Raw genomic sequence first — 17,704 nt, forward strand, 5'->3', positions numbered from 1 at the left:
TTCTGGCCTACAAACTAGCAGAATTATGTGCATTTCTTCTTACAGGGGGTATGACATAACAAAACAGCGCTGAGAAGAACAAGTTTTGACAGCAAAGCAAAGCATGGCAAAGCAAGCAAACATCAACACGGAAAGGAGAGCATCAAATGCTGAAGTCAAACAAACTGCTACCTGTTTGAAGTTAGGAGATGCTCTTACTCCTCCGTGTGACCTCATGTGACCATTTAGAGCAGGCAAACTCTTAAACTCCTTCAAGCATATTGAACACATTAGCTTGTTCTTCGCATCAGCTCTCTCAGGAAGCGCTTCTCTGTTCTGGCCACTATTTTCATTTTCATTTTTTTTTAGCATGGAACAGAAGAACAGACATTAGTTTGGCATGTTCCCTTTGTTGCAGAGGAAGTTTTTTAGTCAAGGCAGTCAATAAAATTTTACAGCTAGATGGTTATGAAGCCACAAGTAAGCACAGGCTGAGTGCTGTGGAATACACAGGCAATAACTTTGGTCAGCTGCTCCCAAGATGGGGAGAAGGAAAATTTTGAGTAAGACATGCTCATCAAAACGTGGCCTTCAGTATGGAAAGGTCTCAGAACCCACAAGATCTATCATGACAGACCTCTATCTCCCCATTCGTGACAGCAGTTACCAAGTACTTGGACACAATGCCTCTATTTATGCTAGGCAACCATGCTGGAGGACACCTCAGCCCTTCAGAAGTGAGACCTTAAGAAAAACAACATCCCTGCTGCCAAAGATACAAACCCAAACCATGCATCAGCCCCCCTCTTACAAATGCAACACTGAGAGCAAACTGCTCCCATGCTTTTGCTTTTTCTTTGGTTCTTTCTTTTTTTTTTTTCCTCCTTTTTTTTTTTGAAAGACAAAGCATTTATTTGATTTTATTGCTGGGGGGGAGGGTAGAAATCACACAAACTTCAATTCACAAAGCACAAAACTACAGATGTTTCTAGAAGAGCAACAACTATTACCTACCCAGAGCACATCCTCTAAACTGCAGCACTCCTTTGTATTTCTCATATTTAAATTGAAAAGACTAAACCAAAATTTTTTAAAAATACCTTTGTTCTGGGGACAGCGGCTGCAGTCTGCCATCTGACAGTTGCACCTGCTATCAAAGAAGGAGAGGGAAAAAGAGGGGGGGCGGGAAGAGAAAAGAGTTTTTCAGGAAATAATGCATAAATGAAGGTCCTCACAGCACTATGTTTGCGTTTTGCATATGATTTTATGAATATTAAAAGCCTGAGTTGAGAACCTTGCATGTCTCTACCAAACCAGTGCCTCTGCGAGCATGGCTAGTGCAAGTTTTCTTACACTCACCTGCTGTTTGAAGCCTTTGCTCTGACCCAGAAGTATTACTTCTGGGAACAGGGAGTTGACTAACTCTTCCTGAACAATCGAGCCCTCAGATGTTGAAAAATTAGCAAGAGCACTGTCTTGTAACCAGGTTCTTCCTCCCCAGAAACTGAGGCAGAGCTTCCCAAAGCCTCTCAAGCAGGGAACCAGGAGCCCCGCAGCAGCAGTAGCTCCGTGCTGCCACCAGCCTGGCCCCAAAGCCAACCCAGTGATGTAGGCAGAAGTCTGTTAACATAGTTCCCCAAAACATCCCAGCGACGCCCACCGCTCACATCCTAACCTTCCGGCTCTCCTGCAGTTCCCCAAAACATCCCAGCGATGCCCACCACTCGCATCCTAACCTTCCGGCTCCCCTGCAACCATTTTGTTTCCACGCCTTGCTACTCCTGCAGAACAAGTTTGGCTGAGCACAGATCTAAAATATTATCTACCTGAGGCCACGCAGCACTGGGAGAGTCTTGCTGAGAGCTTTTGTTGTTCAGATGAGCTCCGGAGGGTGGCAAAAGAGTTCGATGAGGGACAGCGTTACCCACAGAATTAATCTCCTGCCGTGGGGGATCCTCCGTCGTCTCTGGTGGAGTGAGGCCAACGTGGGAGTTCAGAGACGGCGCTCTGCTCTCACTCAGGTATTGCTTCTGCTGATCTTGCTGCTGCTGATGCAGTAAACTCTGTGGGTACAAGTGCCTGTACTGTTCATGCGGGTCTTGGTAGCAATACTGAGGCACTGCTCCCAACTGGATAAGCTGCACAGGATGACCTGGATCCTGAGGATACTGGTGTGGATCATGCATAGTCTTTGGATCGGGTTCCCTGTGATACGGAGGAAGCGGCAATTGCAGCTGTTGCTGCTGTTGCTGTAACTGCTGCATGACAGGTTGCGTTTGGTAATACTGAGCTATTTGCATTGGACACTGCCGCTGCTGCCGCGTTGGCTGCTGCTGCTGGATCTCCTGTATCGAGAGCCGCTGATGTCCCTGCTGCTGTTGAGTGTAGTATTGAGTCTGCTGCAAGTGCTGCATCTGTTGCGGTAAGAGCTGCTGGGACTGCATTTGTTGAACGTGCGTCTGTCCTTGCTGAAATGCAGAATGCATCTGCATTTGCGGTAAATGCTGCTGGTAGTCGTAGTACAACTGTTGGTGCTGCATGACTTGCATTTGTTGCTTTTGCTGTGTGCTTGCAAAATTCTGGTGTGTTTGCTGTGGCACTGGTTGATATCTTTGTACACTGGAAGTTACAGGCTGTTGCTCAACCGCTGGCTTCTGGGACAGCAGCTGCCTGAGCGCACTGTCACCAGAGTTATCCATCATCGAAGACTCGGTGTGCAAAACCTGAGCCATGTTGTTGACTTGAATTCTCAGATTTTGGTTAGCAAATACTTGTGTAAAGGAGTCCAATTTATGCAGGACCCCACTGGTAATTTTTTGCGATCGATTTTCACTGGGTTGAGAGTAAGAATATTGGTATCCGTCGTGGGGCTCCCCCTGCCCGAGGGGGCTCCACATTGCGCTTTGATTATTCAAGTTGTTCCTCAGAGGGACGTGGTTTCCTGAGCCAGAATGTGTCCAACTGGTTTGTCTAGATGTATCCATTGACCCAAGGCTTTTTGAACCTACAGGCAAAGCTATACTGTCTCTTGAATCTTGGGGAAACTGGGGGGAGAGAGGGGACGCCTGGGGAGCATCCAAAACAGATGTCCCATAACTATGATTTAGAGATGGAAGGGAGTTCATTTGGTGTTGTTGGTAGTACAAGTTCTCATTGCTGTTGGCAGTATGGTTAGTTTTATACAATTGCTGGTCCCCCATTTTTGGTCACTTCTGTTCCAAACTTACAGGCACGTGAACCATTGAAATCTCTATGAACCCTGAGATAGCTGAGTGAGGGGAAGGGAAGGGAGGGGAGAAAAGAAGCTAGAATTACTTATAATTCAGCATGTCCATGTGCAACACAAGGACTAAGATTTCCTCCAGTCTGTCAGTAAATCCAATCTCAGACTCGACGTCACTTCACATCTTCAATAAATGGACCACAGTGCAAATCCTGCACAGATCAATAGGTTCAGTGTGCCAGGCACCTGCGGAGTAAGAGAAAGACAAGGTAAGTGCTGGCTCTCTACATAGACTGTTATTGTTATTGCCTCAAAGGAAACTGTAAAATCTCCTAGTTTGAAATACATAATCAGATGCAAAATTGTAGCAGTCGGGCTATTCCAGAGCGGTTAGATTACTTTATCTCACCCCATTATCCTGCTTCTTCTCTAGTGTTCTGACACAATCATTCTGCCAAACCAATAAAGGCTTATTCTTCAAAACTGTTTTTTCCCCTAAAGTATACGAACATTCAAGCAGTTTTAGCTGGCCACATACTGCTCTCTCATGACTAGTTTTAGCCAGACAGTCAACTATCGAGCCAAGTCACCTTCTTAGTGTTACAGCCTTCTTGTCAAAAGCAACATGGCCATTTTATATCACAAAATCAGGTACTACGGATGCCATGGGTGGCCTCCACAAAGGCCTGAAAAGGCAGGTAAAAGAAAACCATGGCTTTGAACAAAGCTGACAGTACTCAGATATCAGCATTTGAAAGGACATACAGAAAAGTTAATTGCAGTCTGGGATTTGCAGAGAGCCTTCCACAACTTCTCACAACTTCCAGGGTACCTACAGGAGGTGTCCACTGGCAGTATGAAAACAGAGCATCACTGAAGAATAAAATGCAACACTAATGCTCATTGCTGTGACAATTTTAAAAAAAAAAAAAAAAAAATCAAGGGCATAGTTACCATACTACATCTGTGCACATAGGTTTGTTTGCTACATCTGTGTGGAATCTGATTAATGCTAAGACCAAACCAGCCCACAGAAATCTTTTCTGATCACTCACAACAGGAGTGCTCAACTCCAACTTCTGTTCTACCCTCTCACCCTTCCTTCTTTGCTTTGCATTATTTTAAGAGACTAATTTATACCGAACGCAACCTTTTATCATTTTTAGTGTATAAACTGAAATTTCAAGTAACACTTTACAGATGTCTGTACTGTTCTCAATGAATAAAACAAAACATATAGACACACTACAGGGTTGTTTTACTATTCCACAGTACAAAGCCATCACTGTGTCTACAGTCACACACATGTACAGAGGTATAATGTGCCTGCGCACACATAAATACATTTTAACACAGAAGCTGATTCTAAACTTTAACAAGAGCACAAGAATATTAGACCACAACCTTAACTCTGCCTCCTTCACATCTGCCTTTCTAAATGTAACGCTTTCCACCAAAGACTCCTGCGCACTGATGTCCATACCTTTTTAAACCTAGAAGAATCCTTGATCTAGATGGATAGATGTGAAGTCACTGATGGAGAAATTTTTAACCACTGCCAGATGCATATTAACGAGGTCTGTGCTAGCAACAGCAAATAAGGGTAATACATAGCTGCAGGCAGAAAAAAAACCTTTTCCGTTCTAGCATAATGTATGACAGAAACCATAGCTCCCAATGAAGAGGGCTTTCAGCGTGTAAGGTTTTTGTGTAAACCATCTGCAGCCATTAGCATGTAACATTCTCACGTGACAAATAATGGCTGAGAATAATTGCAAGTTTATTTCCCCTTTCCAGAAATATACATTGCTTCATAGTTTCTCTGAACACACTCCCTTCCAGATTTTTATAGATGCACAATTAAAAAAAGATAGGGGTCAACAATGAACGGTCAAGGCTGCCAACAAGATTTTTCAGCCACAACCCAACTTCAAAGACTTCCTATTAAAAATTATGAAGGGAAACTAAACAAAGTCTCCACAAAACATTCAAAGGGCATAAAAATAAACACTGTGTGATATTTCACACTGAAAGGCCATCAGCTTTTAGAGGAAGAGAGATCCTACACAGGAACATGCATGTCCTCTTATGCCTGCCAAGCTAAGAGAGCTCAGCCAAGACACTCTGAACACATCTTTGCATGAAAACGGGGCACTACTGGATCTGTCACTACACCTTTTGTATAGGAGGTATATCCCATTTCACCTACTAACAGTTTTGTAATTTACACCAAGTTTCTTGGGTTTGGCCCTTCTTTTTAAAGTTTGAAGTGACATGCATTAGTCAAAGGACAAGAAATAGTAAGTGATACAAACCACTGAGCAAGAATAAATGTCTCCAGGAGACAGTTAAAAGACTGCAAGAATTTCAGGAGAAAGGACAGTAAGAGCACTTACTCTTAAGGCAGCAAGCAACATGATTTTGGTATAAAAATTAATCAGGTGGCCCAGCCGGTCCCCCAATCCCCTACTCTTCCCAGAGGCAGGAGCACTGTGGTGGCAGATGCTACCGCCTGTACCAGCAGGCAGAGCTAGTTGTGTGGTCACCAGAGAAAATGTTGGCCCTTGGGCATGCACCAAATTCCACCTACTGCACCCCTTTCACCTGGGGGTTACCTATCATGCTTCTCAAGGTACTGGAAAACAGTCAAGAAGGTTTTATATCTGAGGCATTATCATGAAGCTCTCTCTTCCCCTCTCTCAGCAGAAAAAAAGAAAAGCTCACAGAAATTTCCTCTCCAGCAGCTCCAGCATCCTCAACTCACCTCCAGTTTGAGAGGTGGGACACACGGTTGTCTGTTAGGTAAATTACAGAGTTATCATTGCAGTTACACAGAAACGTTTGTAAAAATCTGAAAAAATTATAATGGAATATTATATTAAAATACCAGTCAAGTCACAAAAGGACTGGAAAGTTGAGTCACTATGAGAATCACATTTGAAAAAATTTGCATTGTTTTCAAACACCCATCCCCCCCTCAAAAAAAAAAAAAAAAAAAAAAGAAGAAAGAAAGATGAAAACATTCCTTTCAAAAGCATCACTGATCTGGAGGGAGAAAATTGCAAATGTTTAAAAAGCATTGTTATTCTACCTTCAGGTAACATAGAAAAAACCCAGGCAGATTGATAAAAGCATAATCAGTAATAAACCAGTCCCCTCAATACCAGATTTTTTTGGTTTTTTTTTTTTTTTTTAGTACTTGAACAGGCTTAAATTCAAGGGCTTGATACTGCGTACACTGAGCATTTGCGATCCGTTTTAACAAAACGCTAACAGTATACATTTCTTGTCGGATTAAAATCTAACAGAGTATGTCAGTGGTATACACACCGTCATTAAGGCTTTAGGGGCACCAGAGTTAGTCTCCAGCCAACTGAGAATCCATTGGCAGCATACTGAATGATTTCTGTTTCTTTCAATGATAGGAGGAGAAGTGTGCTGCTTCTCCTTTTTGTTTAGCACTCCTGCCTGAACACCCATCACTGCAATTTATTGCAACAACTCTTAACTACTAAATGGTTAAATCAAACAACTAACAGCAGCAGGAGTTTTAAAGCAACAATGGTTCTGCATGCAGTTCTGTGTTTCTTCTCTTCCCAACAGTCATTTGTGCTACTTAACCTATTACATTTCTGACATTACAGATATATCCCAATTATGCCATCATTACAAAGAAACACAAAAACAAATGCAAAAGGACAGAAACATTTCTGTAGACTGCCTAGAAAGAGAAATACCCTACTTAAGTTTATGGATGAAATCTGGACTCAAACTAATGGGAGTTCAATTGATTTTGACAGAGACAAGGTTTCACTCCAACTCTTTTCTCATAATTTCAATGTGGTCCTCGGCAACTTGTGCAGCTCCATTCTCCAGACTGAACGCCAGGGACATGCCAAGCTGGCTGAAATGCCTTTACACACTCCAGCTGTCCCCCTCTTCAAACACAAGCAAATGTAAGGCAAATACAAAGTAGTAGCCTCTCCTGGAAGCATGCCATAACTTAATTTTGGTAAACATGAAATGGAAGAATATTCCAATGTTATCAGTCTTCAATAAGGGTGATCTGATTTTCCTCCTTCATAAACTACGTCACTGGAGAGTCAGAAGAACTTAGAGAAGACAACAGGCAGTGAAATGTCAAGGAGATGGTAATTAGAACACATAAAAAACCCACTCCCATCACATACCACAGAAGCTGAAACCTGCAGAACTTTTCAGCTCCAGTAAACAACAGATCAAGCCACAGCCACACACTATCGAACTGCCTGGATGCACATGAATTTCAGAGCAAGACATCCACTCCAAATAAGTCGGTCCGTGAAAGTTGGGCTGGGTGTGGGCTGCAAATCCAGGACTGAATGCCAGCCAGTGCCAGTTCCAGAACTGAGTTAATGGAGAGGGATGAGAAGAGACTGTAGGAGAGCAGATGCTGAAGGAATCAGCCTCATTAAAAAGCCATAAAGTTATTATAGCACTGATCTAAGTCCCCTCAGTAGGTTGCATGGCTGTGTATCAAAAGGGAACTGGATCCTATGGTTTGTCCAACTTATTTCAGCTGCCACTTTAAGCAAAAATCTACATGCTTTTATAGATGAATTACTAATTAGCCTGAAAAAAAAAAAAAAGACTGGGTAAGATGGCAGATGCAAAGAAGACCTCCATGTTCAACCAGCCGCGGCAGGACAGAGCACCTGCAGCTACTCACAAGGAACAGTATCAGCAGATGCTCATTTGCTGGGGCATCATCCCTCCTGACGTCCCTCCCTCTGGGACAGTAACACATCAGCTAAAGCAAGTTTAACCACCACTCTTAGCAGTCAAAACTGTTTGTTATAACACTTAACTCAAGGCATGCCTGCTTACAGAAAAGTGTCATTGCTATGCATCCTCCCAGCGCTGCAGACATGTTTTAACTGTGCCTTATCGCCCTTCAGTCGCAGAGACTGAGACAGGACTTTCTCAAGTGGCTGCCTTTTTGCTATTAGAATATAAGCTTCATTTTTAACTGTGGATAAGATGAAGTTCTCCGTTTCCTTCCTTCCTTTCATTTCCCACACACACATGTAGCTTCAATAGAAACAAAACAGGATTTATCTTACTCAATTTTTAGCCTTCTTTTATGAGAATGTTTTTATCGGCCTGTTTTGTTATTCAGAACTGTGAGATCTTCTGCTAAGCTATTCCTAAATCAAGACAGCCATCATTCACATCATCTTGTCCTCTGATTTCCTTTAGGACAGATACAGGAATATACAGCAGTTCCTTCCCTGATAGCCTCCGTTCTGCTAATACGGATGCTACCAGCAGCCCCTGCCACGTGGGCTGACTATAATCCCGCCTTTAAGCAATCGCACAGACAGGCATGATTTGCAGCTGGGCACCACTGCCATACAGCCACCACTAAGAACCCACGGAGAAGGGCGGCTTTAAAAAACCAAGAGAGCGCTACCTGGGAACGGACCCACCTGCATTACTCAAACCCAGCTCTTGGGAATGAAGCTGGCACTGCCCCTACATCTTCAGAGGTGATGACTGCGGTAATGCTGGATGGCTGAGAAGCACAAAGTTGGGAAACGAAGAATGGCATATTTCAGAAATCCCGGTGCTCCTGCAGGCTGTTTAGATACCAGGTTTGCCTTCGTAACTCTTTGCGTAGCCACAGATCAAGGCCTAGCTCCATTTTTTTTTTTTTTTTTTTTGGCACAGGAAATAAGCAGGTGAAAAAAGCAGCACAGTACTGAAAGAGAATGAATAATTTCTAACGCCAAGCAAGGTGGTTGGGTGAACTAGCAGAGAAAAGGGGAAAGTAAGGCGAGAAGATAATAACTCAAGAGATCTACTTTTTATTTTAAAATACCTATAGAAACCCTGAAGACATCTGATATAGCAATAAAGAGAGGCAGAGACTGAAAAACAGTGGTCAAAAGGTATCAGGATCATGGCTATTTTGGTTAGAACAAACACTGAAATAACAACATGGATTTCAAGGACCAACGGTAATTTTCTATAGCTCTCTCAAGGAGAAATGCTTATAGGGCTGCAAACCTTTTCACCCCAATCCTGGATACAACTGCTCATATGTTTTCTACTGCACTTCAATTCTGGCTTTCTTTGAATGGCAGAGATCTCAAATCTGTGCCCATATCTGCATATAAACCCTAAGGTTGGCATTGTTAGGCAAAACCAACAACAAAATACCCACTTCAATATATGAGAACGTAAGCAAATAAAATAATTGCAAAAGCAAAAAGAGGATGGAAAGGTGGAAAAATATTTAGTACACTGATTTTATAGCGAGCATAGTAAGAAAGCTATATGCTCTTAAAATGTAAGGGCAAAACCAGATTAGCTGCTTTTTAATATTAATGCTGGTAATTCTTCAAGTTGCACAAATCCTTCAAAAATTATCTCTCCCTTTGCAGCAGAGCTCCTTCTGCAGTGCAGTTGGAAAGGCTGCTGAGTCTCATGTGGCTGCTCATTTAAGCTGTTCCCATTTCCACTCTTAAGAGAGACTAGAATGTCCTAATTCAGTTTAATAAAGAACACATTGGACTTGGGGGAGGGGAGAGCAACAACGGCACTGGGAGGGGAACTGAGCAACTTCTCTACTTCAATGAAGTTAAAAAAAAAAAAAAGGCAACAAAAAAACAACAGCAAAACCAACAGTTGATCATCTCAGGAAAGGCTCTAGAAAAGGGGGGGAGGAGAAAGGAAGACAAACAAGCAGAAACATTTTCCTCTGCTTTTGATCTAAGTTATAAGTAGAAAATGTATTCTGAGGCACTGGTAATTTAATGAAAACTTTTTTTCCCCAAAACTAAGAGAATTCTGGTTATTCAAGAAGAGAAGGCCGATTTCTAAATAAAGCCATTAACTCAATTTAGTTTAAGGGAGATACAGTTCCATGAGTCCCAAAGAAATGAAGTCTGCTTCAACAAATCTGATTATCTTTGCTGTCAGTGAACTGGCGTTAACAGTTCTGAGGTACTTTGAAGGATTTGGAGAACTGTGACTGAAGCAGGTATCACACTACTTCATAAAAATGGCAAATATAACATGACGTGATCTCCTCACAATACTGATTAAAAATAAAAATAAAATACAAACCTTGATTAACGTAAGAAGAGCACTTGAATTGCATATTCCATGACTAAGCAATTAAAAAGCATACAGAAGACAACATTAAAAAGGCTCATCACCTGTGATAAACACATTTTTTTAATATTCACCAACACCTTATTGTGTATTAGATCAAGGCTGAAGATGTCTATGAAACTTGATTTGAAATCTCTTCAGCCAACTTGAGTTTACTGACTGGTTAGATTAAATAAATTGTAGTACTTTCTGCTGAGTCCTACATCAAGGGCAATACTCTCAAATGGAAAAATAAACATGTCCTAGTATCAAAATTGCCTTCAATTTCATATTTTAGTTTACTTCTATTTCTGAACTGAGTGACTTGTTTTTCCCTAGCAAGATCCTAGTTCTGCACACACGACAAGACCCCAGCACGAAGATCTCGGGACAGAGAGATTAGACCTTGCCCACTTATGGTAAGTGGCTACATTACAACCTCTGGTCATTGCTGTTCATTTGGGGGAAGAAGGGAAATTTTTATGCCTTTCCACTCAAATATCAGTCCATTGGCTATTGTCGTGACCACAGCCGCAATAAGCATACAATTTTAGTACAAGGTGAGCTCCTTATAATGCACTTAACCAGTTTCTTCCTGACCTCTTCAGTGTTTATGCTCTGAAGCCTGTAATGTGATTGCCTTTTTCTGCAACTGTAAATGCTGTGAAACAGTCAGAACATATGCTAGGATTTGCGAAAACAGGCAAGAAGGAAACATCCTGAGACAGATAAACAATTAAAAAAAACAAGCAGAAGTAGTAGTATGTGGAAAATAGCATATGGCTAAGCTTTCAGTTGGGAGGGAACAGCTATTTTGAGCCCAGTGTCTCCCCCAAAGGAGACAGTTTTTAGAAATGCAGCTGCAGGACCCTCGGAAATGTCAATCCCCTTAAAACACGTCACGTTCATACCTAGCAATGGAGCCAAGTAAAATCCAAGAACTGACCACCATGGCTGCTGCTTTTTGTTTTTGAATTAAGGTAATGTCCATTTTGCTTGTATGAGACAATATAGCTAAGTTAGTTCTTTAAGGAAGATTTAAATGTGTGTAGATCTCCTGTGTCATAACTGCTGTGGTACATAATGTTTTACAGGACACACAGCCAACACACAACTAGTCACATTTGAGAAGTCCATCAATAAAGCCACAGAGACTCAGAAGCCCAAATTTTGGAAAACAGTCAAAAAGCACTGAGCCTCATTAAACAAGCCAGCCTCATAGAAAGTGGACATACGATGCTGCAACATTACCTGATTTTTGAGGATCTGTGAGACTCCTGTATCTTGCTGTGCTGTCTTTGCCATAACATTTCATGCTGCTTTCATTCTGTGATCTCAAAGTGATGTATCTAAACATAAAGCAAAAGAATGGAAATTAGTTTTCCCCCCCATGATTGCCTTAAAAAATATCACCAGCTTGCCCCAAACCATGAGCAGATCTGCAAGAATGAGCTTCCTGTTGTAAGACAACCAAATACTAACTCCTATCCAATACAGCATCTCCCTGCTACTCTGTTCTTCAAGTCACTATTGCAGAGAACATCTATCAGCACTATAATTCCTTTAAAGAACAACCAAGAACCTCTCCCCCGTATCAATAGTGAGAGACTGCTTCATTGTCAAATCTCTGGGACTGATACATCCATGGTCCTTCAACTTACAGACTGAAATATGAGTAAATTCATCTTTTCATCTTACTCAGCTTGGTGCCTGTTGCAAAGTGAGGAATGGGTTATGTTGATGCTATAAATAAAACAAGATTGTGCCTCTACTGCAGAGACCGTAAAGATTTCATAGCATCTTATGCTGCTTTGACAGAACCCAAAGACAGGCTGGATGCTCTCACGGAGAGGAGACTTGCTGGCCCAGAGCTTGCAACCTGCATGATGAGCATCACACAAACAAGAGAAGGTACAGCAATCAGGAAGGGAGGGATTAATGAAAGTCAAAGGTGCATGAGATACAATCAGGTTGTCACCCAGTGCAGAAGAGATATCTAGACAAGGCATCTTAAATTATTTAAATGAAAACAACATGTTTGTTTTTGTAGGCGCTGCTGCCAAGATGGCTTTTAGGAAAGGCCCTGAACACCTGAGGGTGTTAAGAAAGCTGGCTGACATCGTTGCGAGGCTGCTCTCCATAATCTTTGAGAAGTTGTGGAGATCAGGGGACATCCCAGAAGACTGGAAGAAGGCTAACATCACCCCCATCCACAAGAAGGGCTTAAAGGATGATCCGGGAAATTATAGGCCCATCAATCTTACATCGGTCCCCGGGAAAGTTAAGGAATGACAGAGTAACCTGCTCAGTTACTATGAGCTGTCCCACAGCCTCCTCCTTATGGTCTAGACAAGTGGTCTGTGCACTGGGTGGGGAGCTGGCTGGCAGGCTGCACCCAGAGGGTGGTGGTAAATAGCTCCTTTTCAAATGGGCAACCTGTCACAAGTGGGGTTCCCCAGGGATTGATATTGGGCCCAATGCTGTTTAATGCCTTCCTAAGTCATCTGGATGATGGGATCAAGTTTGCCAATTATACCAAACTGAGTGGGGAAGCGGACACTTTGGAAAGGAGAGCCACCCTGCAGGAAGACCTGGATAGGCTGGAAGAGAGGGCTAACAGGAACCTTATGAAGTTCAACAAGGACAAGTGTAAGGTCTTGCGCCTAGGAGAACAACCCAGGAGTGCAGCACAGGCAACTACCTAGCTGAGGAGTAGCTCTGCAGAAAGGGACATGAGGGACCTGGTGGACAACTAGCTCAATATGAGTGGGCAGTGTGCTGCTGCGGCAAAGAAAGCTAACAGGATGCTGGATTACATCAACAAGGGCATCACCAGCAGAGGTGAAGAAGTCATTATCCCATTCTACTCAGTGCTTGTCGGGCTACACCTGGAATACTCTGTTCAGCTTTGGTCCCCACTATACAAAAAAAAGATGTGGGCAGGCTGCAGAGGGTCCAGAGAAGGGCCACAAAGATGATCAAAGGGCTGGGACGCCTGCCATATGAGAAAAGGCTGAGAAAACAGTGTTTGTTCAGCCTTGGAAGAAGTCTTATGGGAGACCTTATCACCATATTCCAGGGTTTAAAGGGTGGCTACGAAGAAGATGGAGACTCCCTTTTTAAAAGGAGTCACATGGAAAAGACAAGGGGTAATGGGTACAAGTTACTCCTGGGGCAATTCCAATTGGACACAAGAGAAAAATTTTTCACAGTGAGAACAATCAGCCATTGGAATAATCTCCCCAAGGAAGTGGTGGATTCCCCAGCATCAGACACTTCTAAGATTCGGCATGACGGGGTGCTGGGCCATCTTGCCTAGACCGTGCTTTTGCCAAGAAAGGTTGGACCAGATGATCCTTGAGGTCCCTTCCAACCTGGTGTTCTATGACACTAAGCTGGAAGCTTAAGGTGTGATTCACAGCTCACTGATGTCAGTGGGAAACTCCTCATTTGCATCAAGCCCTGCCAGGTTTTGGGAAGTCATTCCAGGCTTAAGAAGAAACTGTGTAGGTGACCACCTGTGGGAGAAGGGCACAGAAAACCTCAGTGACCTCAATCAGTATTTTCTTCCTCTCACCTTCATTCTAGATTCACTTGTTTAAATTATTCTTTAAAAATCTCTGATAATAGGTCCCAAGCTCTGTGACACCACTACATAGAGCAAGAAGCTGCCTCCCAAGACCAGCAGTTCCTTGCTTAGATCAAGCGCCCTCCCTTAGCCCACCAGCAAGGTGGGGGAGACGAACCCAAGCAGCTCCCTTGCCCTGCCTGGCACCAGCCTCTGCTTCCCCCTTCACCTTCCCCCAAGCCCACAGGAAACAGACAGGTCCACAGCACAATCCAGACACCAACCCACTCCATCAAAATGTGCCACTGGAGACAGCAGAGCTCCTTACAAAGTCTGGTCTGCCCAAAATGTCTGTCTCTGACACAACACCCTCAGCCTGATGGTAAAGAGCATTGCACAGGAATACATGGTTTTCCTTGGATCCAAGTGAATTTTTCTTACAACGCTACCGCACTGAGTCCCAGTAACTAAAACCTGTGGGCATCTATGTCTTGCTACAAATGTGAGCTGAAAGCGAACTGTTCATTACCTGCTTGCATCCTATCTGCTGACGGCTTTTCTCAACAAATCCCATGAGTTTGCCTCTTCGTTGAAATAAGACAAGTTTTAACAAGCCCACGTATACGTAATGCTTTATCTAACTTTTTTTTTTTTAATACTGGTATTTAACATAACAGGCATATTGAATCTTCTAGACCGACACATGTATACCATTGCTTCATGTTTGTAGCAGGAAATACTCAGAGATAGTGAAAACCTGAGGTTAACATCAGCAGAGCCAAAAGAGAAAAACGTTTGGGAGTTGTCCCCCCCAGTTTAACACAGCTGTTTAGAACCTGGCAAGATGTTTAAATTTCATTAAAAAAAATTAACTGCTATATCATAAGCAGTGCCCAAAGTCACAGTATATAGTTTTGCTTTCTTTTTCATTTATTCATCTGCTCTGGAACAACGAACACTAGTATTTAACCTGAAAACACCAAAGTATTCTGCAAACCATCCCTGGCAGCTTCCTACAGAGGCCAGGCCAATGGACACTGGGAAAAGCAACAACTGGAATGCCCAGGAAAACCCTTTCCTGTTTTTCTTATTTGTTTTGGCTGCTTTTCCCGCTATACCACCTTCATCATCAGAGCTACAATACCACCCATAGGCAGTTGTACGTAAATTAGCGGATACGTACAAAGCTCTCACACATAATACCATAGTTAAAGACTAAAACTTGGGGGATTTTAGAGCCAGAGGTAGAACTGATGGCTTATAAATACTGAAAACAGTCCCCATGTAATTAATGCAGCACCAAACACTGCAGAAGTACATAAAATTCACAAATGAGTTTTTAATTCTGTTCATTAAGTTTTAATCAGCATCTCATTTTTTGAGGTTTAGATTAAAAAGCAATCTAACTTTATATTCCTTTGCCATATTCTTCAGTTTTGCTCCCACCCCAGCTGTTAGATCTTGCATATAACCGGAGCACAGTAAGGCGAAGCTGAAAAGCGAAGCCTACAGCAACATTTACAAATTAAGAGCTAAGTCAGAGATCAGCTATCCCATACACACAATATAAATTTTCATTCTTCTGTCTTCATTAGGATTGATGACACTGCTGGAAAATAAGGAGCACATAATACCTTTTATGGGAACGTAAAGCACAGACGAATTAGCAGAGAGAGAATGCAGCTAAATCAATTTCTCATCTCAAGATAGTAATGGAGGCAATTTCTTGAACTTTACTATGCCTGTAACGTATTGATCAGCAAAGCTTCACACTGAAAGTTAAACTAGGTATTTTTTCCAGGGATGAAATGGAGGATGGCAGTAAAACTCGAGGCAACACACCAAAGAACAGGGATTTTCTCCAGCCACGTTACATTTCAGAAACTCAAAGTTTCCACCTCCCTGCAAGTTACTACAACACACGAGAAGATTTCTAGATGAAGACTGAATTAGTCCTGCAGGAGCCTTCACAGAGCAGATTCAAGGAGAAGCAGAAAGACACAGTTCTGCTCTAGAAGCGATGGCACAAACACCAGTACCGGTTATGCTATCTGTGTTGCGAGGCTGCGGCAGCAGCTTGGGGGCAGCATTTTTGTTGCAACCCTTCAGCTGCCCTTGGCTGCAGGTTGCCATAAAGAGCCACTTCCCAGAGGTCTTTCAGCCTCCACTGTGGCTACATCATGCTCCGAGATGCTGATCCCCTTCCCAAACTTCTGCTACTGCTCTGAGGCCTAATGGCAGGTTAGGATGAAGAGAACCGTTGTCTGGCCAAATGAATACGCCCCGCTCAACCACCACGAAGAGCAGTGACACCAAGGAAGGCCATGCATGTGCTCCATGGGCTGGTCAAGTGTGCCTGGCACAGGCCACATGCTTCCAAGGACAATGCTACAGCTGCACAGCAGATTTTAGATATTAAAAGAACAATACAGATCAAAGATGAGGATACACATATCCTCTACCGAACTAAAGTGAAATGTTAGACATGTACCCTTCCAGAACAGCTATATTTACTTCAATGGGATGGACTTCCTATAGATCATCTGAGCACCCAAAAATGTCATTCTGAGAGAATACAAAACAAAAAAGTCATTTGGGATTTCTCTTCTCCTGCCCAGTGGCTGCCTGTCTACCTAACCATAAACAAACACCAGCTGATAACCTTCCCATAAAATGAATAAACTTCACCTACTTTAAGTCAATGAAACACAATAGTTCAAGAGTTCTCCCTACTGTATTTGCCACTATTCCTATTAAAACAAGGGTGACCGAGAGCATCCTGTTATCTAAATTGGTTGGTCATGATTAAACAGGATTTAATTATTTTTGAAGCAGAAAAGGGGAAAGTAAGCCATCTTAAGAAACATAAGAACAACAACAGAGTACATGTATGAAACAAGCAATACCAACAAAGACTATTAGTATCAACTGGCAAAACCAGCAACAAAAAAGTTGAAAGTACCAGAACTATCCTCATCAATCACATACCATTAATTTGGCTCACTGAACACAATTACATCAGAGCACAGGAGCACAGTCTCTCCCCACATCCTGCAAGTCCTCTCTTAACCATCAACTTCATGATTTTGTTGCCCTTCCCTCGTCAGTGTTCAGCTTTCTGGTTGCACCTTATTTCTTAGAGAAACTCTAGAAATTCAGATTCTCTTCTCAGGACAGGGTTCTTCACACATGCAAGATTAGTTTTATACGCTCATTTCTACATCTTTGAAATGCTTCAGGAATATTGTATTACATTTATTTCCACAGCAAATCTCTTAGACAAATGACACATCTTACAGATGAGATGCCGTGGCACAGATAGATTACGAATTCCAAAATCTATTAGTTTTTCACGTGTAGGACACAGCACTTCAGATAGCAGATACTGTACAACACTAGATTATGTTTATAGCAGTTTTGACTCGAGCTACTGGTCAGATGCCTACCAGTCACAGAAAGCAAATGGGCAATCACACTAGAAGAGACCACCATGGGCGTAACTGGTGACAACCCAGGGGACTCCTGCCTTGAGTGACTGCATCACGCAGCTGCTCTGTGGCACTGGCCAGAATATAATCCAGTTCCCTCAGGCAGGGCTCAGCTTGTCCCATCCAGAAGAAAATACACTTTCTTGCAATTCTTTCAGTCTTTCATTACATAACTTCAAACAACCACAGCAAATTAATCAGGGATCCAACACAGCCTCCCTCTACAGGAGTTTAATTTATCTTCGCAGCAGATCTATCATATGCACCAAGCTGGACAGGAGTTTTGTTGGAGGAAAAAAAAAAAAAAAC

At 42.6% G+C, this 17,704-nt stretch overlaps 1 protein-coding gene across 5 annotated transcripts in view; it reads right to left on the bottom strand.

The window, feature by feature from the left end:
- TRERF1 (transcriptional regulating factor 1) overlaps positions 1-17,704 on the bottom strand; it is a 72,796-nt gene that overhangs the window by 17,749 nt on the left and 37,343 nt on the right. For 3 of the 5 annotated variants that reach the window (XM_035897026.1, XM_009641586.2, XM_035897024.1), the window contains exons 2-5: positions 11,591-11,688; positions 1,806-3,448; positions 1,080-1,129; positions 172-322 (exon numbers count right to left, since the gene is read on the bottom strand). In XM_035897026.1, coding sequence (XP_035752919.1) covers positions 172-322; positions 1,080-1,129; positions 1,806-3,179 — 1,575 coding nt within the window. In that variant the 5' untranslated portion in view covers positions 3,180-3,448; positions 11,591-11,688. The remainder of the gene's footprint in view (positions 1-171; positions 323-1,079; positions 1,130-1,805; positions 3,449-11,590; positions 11,689-17,704) is intronic. The other 2 variants (XM_035897027.1, XM_035897025.1) reach the window with 1 other exon arrangement.

The sequence above is a fragment of the Egretta garzetta genome, unplaced genomic scaffold (genome assembly GCF_000687185.1).
Source record: "Egretta garzetta isolate BGI_Z169 unplaced genomic scaffold, ASM68718v1 scaffold166, whole genome shotgun sequence".
NCBI lineage: Eukaryota > Metazoa > Chordata > Aves > Pelecaniformes > Ardeidae > Egretta > Egretta garzetta.